At 67.5% G+C, this 5314-nt stretch overlaps 1 protein-coding gene across 1 annotated transcript in view; it reads right to left on the reverse strand.

Annotated features, from left to right (window-relative positions):
* LOC101619261 (5'-AMP-activated protein kinase subunit gamma-1) overlaps positions 1-5216 on the reverse strand; it is a 20266-nt gene extending 15050 nt beyond the window's left edge. Inside the window, exons 1-3 of the mRNA XM_012733867.1 lie at positions 4830-5216; positions 1810-1966; positions 620-686 (exon numbers count right to left, since the gene is read on the reverse strand). Of these exons, the coding sequence (XP_012589321.1) occupies positions 620-686; positions 1810-1966; positions 4830-5216 (611 nt within the window). The remainder of the gene's footprint in view (positions 1-619; positions 687-1809; positions 1967-4829) is intronic.
* Between the last annotated feature and the right edge of the window lie 98 nt (positions 5217-5314).

Below are 5314 nucleotides of genomic sequence, written 5' to 3' on the forward strand. Positions count from 1 at the left end.
CTCTCCCCGCTCAGAGACCCAAGCGGCAGCAGGACGGGACCCAAGCCGGCCCCTCGTGCCCTTGCGGAAACCCACAACAAACAAAGCCGGACACCAGCAGGCTGGGATGAGTCACAGACTCGATGAAGGTCCAGTGTGCCGGCGAGCCCCGCTCCTGCACTAGCCCGGGCCAGGGCTCGCGGGCGCACAGCCGCCCTTCACGGGCAGAACAGGGCCGAAACTCAGTTTCTTCCACCTTAGTTCCTACTCTGTCAGGACCACGGCGAGCACATGGTTCTTGTTACAGAATTTGTGTGTGTGTGAGTGTGTGTGTGTGAAACTGCAGAGTCAACAGGCCTGCGAGGCCGGGCCCTGGGGTCGCACCTGCTGTCCCTTGGCCGTGGGCCCCAGGGGCAGTGGGCTTACAGGCCCAGGGCCACAACAGGCTCGACTGCCTGCTTCATGCCGACCCTCTCGGGCCCGAGGACATGGCCGATCTACACTGAAGTTCCCCACTCACACAGGGACACGTATGGGTGTGCGTGAAACAGGCTTCAGAAGGACCAACCACCACTAGCAGCAGCGTTCCAGGAAAGAAAAACCTCCCCGGGCCCCCAGAGCGCCAGTCGAGGGGGGGCACAGACTTACCATGGGTGACTTATAGTATCTGTGTAGTATATTTATGAAATCTGTAATTGTTAGCATTCCTAGAAGAAAGAATTACATGGTAAATATCGAAGCATGAAAAGGCAGAAGGAAAATTTCAAATGATGAGCAAACCTGAAATATCTGCTTGAAAAGCTAACACACACGTTAGCTAAAACACACTTGCCAGCTACCCAGGGCAGCTGACTACAGCGTTTAAGAATCTACTCATCTGCCCACTGCGCACCCCGAACCCGACATACTGACGCAGCACAAATCAGACCCGAAGTGCGGCGGGTTCCGACACAGGAGCCCCGGAGCGCTCGCCGGGTCGCAGGGCACCCCGGGCCCGCAGTGAGCCACTGGAGCGGGACAGCGCCCCCCGCGGGAGGCCCTCCCTGCTGGCCCCGCGTGGAGGCTCCCCACTACCGCCCGGAGGTGACCCCAGGCCGGCAGCCCTCCCCTGCCGCCCCGCCCCTCTGCCCGTCTGCTCCCCACTCTGTCCCCTCTGCCTCTGGTGAAGCCTCACCCCTGCACCTCTGGGGTACAGACTCCAGGGCTATGTGCACAAATAAATAAGCCTTAAAGAAAGGTCACAGTATCCCACTTGCTCCGGAAACACGGTGCTCCCGGGGGGGGGGGTCCTCAAGCAGCGCCTCCCCCCCGGCGGCTGGCGGCTGGGTGCCCGCTGTGGTCACTGAGGACGCAGGGGACGCCGGGACCCGCAGGCCGAGGAGGGGGGCCCCTGCCGGAGGGAACAGCCGCTGCGCGCTCTCGCCTTTCCTAAGGAGGACTCGCTCGTTTATGACACGAGAGCTGGGCGCAGGCCAGGGGTGTGGGTTGTGAGGGCCCCCCGAGACAGAGTGGGGAGCAGAGCAGGCGGATGGACTGAAACCCGCTGCCGACGGGGGCAGCAGGTCTGGCGCCTGGGGTCGCTCCCTGGCCGGGGATCGCCCTCGGCCGTGGTGGCCGACAGCCTCCCAGCGCTGCTCTGACCCCTTGCGCCCCGGGGGGCCCTGGGCACCCCGCCCGCTCCCGGGCCCCAGGGTCGGCAGGGGCGCAGAGGACCCTTCGGAGCCCAGACCGGGAACGCAGAGGAGTGCAGGAGGCGCAGCCGTGTCTGGGTACAAGGCCCCGCTGGCCCCACGCCGGCACCGCCGCCCGGCGCCCGCTCAGACGACTTACCCACAAAACTCTGCTTTTTGCTCTCCCACAGCGGCGCTGCTCGGACGCCGTTGGCCACCAAGGCGAAGAAGGCCTTTTTGACCTGCGGGCAGAGAGGGCGTTCCTGGGAGCCCGCCGGCTGGGTGGGGCCGCGCCGCCCTGGCCGCGGTGCCAGGCGCTCAGGGTGGACGCCGGAACCGGCCAACCTGGGTCAGCCAAGGCTTCCGCGCGTCGGCGAGAGGCAGGCAGGAGCCGGCAGCGGGCCGTGAGCCCCAACGTGGCCCAGGGCCGAGAAGGGGCCCGCGTTCGTGGGCTTTCCTGCCAGAATCAAAACCACGCGGAGTCATCGGCCGCCAGGGCTTCCTCCCCTGCGTGCAGTTCCTGGTTCTTCACACACTGGCTCGACCAAAGCCTGTTTCTGGCAGGCTCAAGCTCCACCCCAAGCCGCCCGCCGGAGGCCTGGGGGGCCTGGGAGCCGGGGCGTCGGGCTGCGTGCTGGGGCGAAACCACCCTAAGTCCTTCTCACGGGTTTTGGGCCCCGGTTTGGGTCAAGAATCACAAACCTCTGCTGCCCGAAGCCTGCCTCATTACGTCCCGTTTTCACCAGCATCAAAGGCCTGAGCCGACTGCGGTATCTGCGGCTGGAAAAGGCCACGGGGCCCGCGGCGCCCGCAGCCCAGGGGGAGCGCCGGGCGGGAGGGCGCCTCAAACGCGTCCTCAGAAGCGTCCAGTGTCCCGCTGGAGTGTACAATAGGCCTCCCGGGGGCCAGCGGGCAGGGGCCAGCACGCAGGCTGCTTCAGCGCGAGCTCGATCCCGGCCCGGGGGGGGACCCAGGGCGCGGCAGACCCCTCCTGACCCGCCCGCGGCTCCCCTCGGCTGTGGACTCCGTCCATCCGCCTGTTCTGCTCCCCGCTGTCTCTGGGGAAGCCTCTCACCGCCCTGCACCTCTGGCCTGTACCCCAGCTCTGTGTGCATAGCTAAATAAATCTTAAAAGAAATGTGAAAAATAAAATATGCAAAATAAAAAGCGCTCATTGGGAAGACCACGGTAAGTAAAAACCGAGGGGCAGCGAAAAACGCAGGCTGCGGGGTCACGCCGGCCGCTCCCGCGGAAGAGACCCTGGCTCCGGGAGCGGGCGGAAGCGGGGGGCGGGGGGCAGCCGACGTCCTCGCGTGCGCGTGCGCCGGGGGCTTTTCCTGAGGGAGACCCGGCTCTTTAACTGCCCCACGGTGCCCACCCTTACTAGCTTATCGGTGGGCAGACTGGGAGGACTCCGGCCCCGAGTTCCAGCGGGCCCCAGGCTGGGCTCCGGTGCTCGTACCCCCGAGGGCTGGGGGCGAGGGGGTGTCGCCCACCACCTCCCACAAATCCGGGCATGGCCCCGCGTCGGGGCGCTGGGGATCTGGGAAGGGCCGAGGGGGCCGGCCGAGGCCCCAGGGTGCCCACGCTGACCTCAGCGTCACAGGCCGCTCAGGCGGCCCTAAGGCAGCAGCACAGGTGCTGGGAGAAGTCGCAGCTCAGAGGCACTGGAAAGCCCGCGACGCACCAGCGTCACTTGTATTTTTAAACTGGCGGGGGGAGAGTGGGAACCGGGGGTCGGGGCAGCTTGGAAAACCACAAATTGCTCTGGTTTTCCCCAAAAGCACCGGCTGAGCAGTGGAAGCCGGCCCTGGACCCATTCTCAGGACAGCGGGGCGCGTCCCCGACCAGCCCAGAGGCCCGGGCCCCGGTGATGGTGGGGGGCGGGGTACCAGCTCTGCAGGCCCCGGGGCGCCCGGCAGACTCCCCAAGAGCAGAGCAGTCGGGAACCCAGCTCCACTTTCATTCTGGAATGTTCTGACGGCATTTTCCAAATCAGCTTCAAGAAGGTCACTTCAGCAAAAAACTGGCACTTATAAAACGCAAGACCCCGCCACCCACCCAGCTCCAACACAGCCCCGAAGTTCAGCTCCCATTCTGGGGAGCCCTGTGTCCCTTCCGCTGCAAATAAACGAGTCCCCCAATCTGCCTACAGAAGCCCCCCCTTCCAGCGTCACCGCAACAAGCCGCCACGTGGCTCCCGACACGCCAGACCCCCCACTCTGCTCTCGTGCCACCTCGCACAGCCTTGCTGCGACTTCTGGGGTCCCCTATGACACCTCAAAACGGCACAGAACAAGTACTTCTGACAACTTCTCCTTTCATACGCTGCCCTGGACCGCGGGGCGGACGAGCCGGGAGGAGGGGCCCGGGGCGACAGCGGGCGGCCCGGAGGGGGCAGGGGCAGACTGGCCCTCCCGGAGGACCCCGCCTGGGGGCCCCAGGGGTGCGCAGGGGGAGGGACAGGCCCAAGAGCGAGGGGGAACTTTCCAATCTGCCTCCCTTCACCACCCAGGGGTGACTCTCTGGAGAGACTATCCCAGGAACTACACGGCGGGGCACACGGCACCCTGGGCGGCTGGCAGGCCCCGGCCAGCTCTGACCGCAAGGAGGGACGCCTGGAGGGAAGCCGGCGGAGGCGGGGCCAGGCCAGCACCCGCCTGCGGGAGGGCAGGGTGGGGCCTGCCCCTGAGACCTGCCCGCCAGGGCAGCCGGCCGGGGCTTGTGTGGGGGTGCAGGCCGACCACTGGGAAGCAAGGGCTCCCTCGGCCGATCTGCTGGCTTGGAAAGCGCCCCCCGCCAGCCCCCTGGAGAAGACCCAGTGGCCCTCAGCCCTCCGCGCCTGCCTCCCACCCAGTGACCTGCTGTGCCGGCCCCTCAAGCAGTGCAGACACGTCCTGTTCTCTCAGGCCGCTTCCCTGGGCACCCAGGGAGGGAGGGCTGAGTCCCGGTCCCCCCGCCCCAACGGCTCTGCGTCAGTGTCTTCGCCCCCCGGGCGGGGTCTCTGGCATCAGGGCCTCGGGCAGACGCCATGCCAACGCGCAGCTGAAACGCCCGCCCTTGACCGGACTGCTCGCCAGGCGGTCACTGCTGGCGTGGTCTCTGCTGGCACTGACGGAACAGCGGGCTTCAGAGGCCTCGGCGCGTGGGCAGACCAGGCTGCGACGGTCGGGTCCTGACCGCGGCACAGCGCGGCCCGGGGAAGGCCAGGTCGCTGCCCTGCAAGGCCCAGGGACGTGGCGCTCGGGGGCCGCCCACTGCAGAGCCCGCGCTGTGCCCCACGGGGCATTTTGAGACCCTCGGCAAGCCCAGGCGTCCCGTGCTCACGGAGACCGGCTCTGCCCTCACTGCAGCTGCCCATGAAGCCCCATCAAGGAGCGAGGGCCCCGCAGGCCGCCGGCCAGGGCTGTGCGGGAAGGGGCCGGCCAGCGCCCGCGGCCCCTGCAGCCGGTGCTCTGCCTCGCGGGACGGGGCCCCGGTCAGCGCTGCGGCCTGGGAGGCAGGGCCGACCAGCCGCGAGATGCCCAGGGACCTGCAGCCTGAGCGTCCAGCGAGGTCGGCCGTCATCTGGCCCGTCGGTGACAGTGCTGGGCGGGCGTGGGGCCGTCAGCATCCGGGGCCCCGTGAGGACGTGGCCTGTGTGCCCAGGAGAGGACCAGGCTGCC

This window comes from Condylura cristata, unplaced genomic scaffold (genome assembly GCF_000260355.1).
Source record: "Condylura cristata isolate star-nosed mole 26May11 unplaced genomic scaffold, ConCri1.0 scaffold00042, whole genome shotgun sequence".
In the NCBI taxonomy this organism is placed as follows: Eukaryota; Metazoa; Chordata; class Mammalia; order Eulipotyphla; family Talpidae; genus Condylura; species Condylura cristata.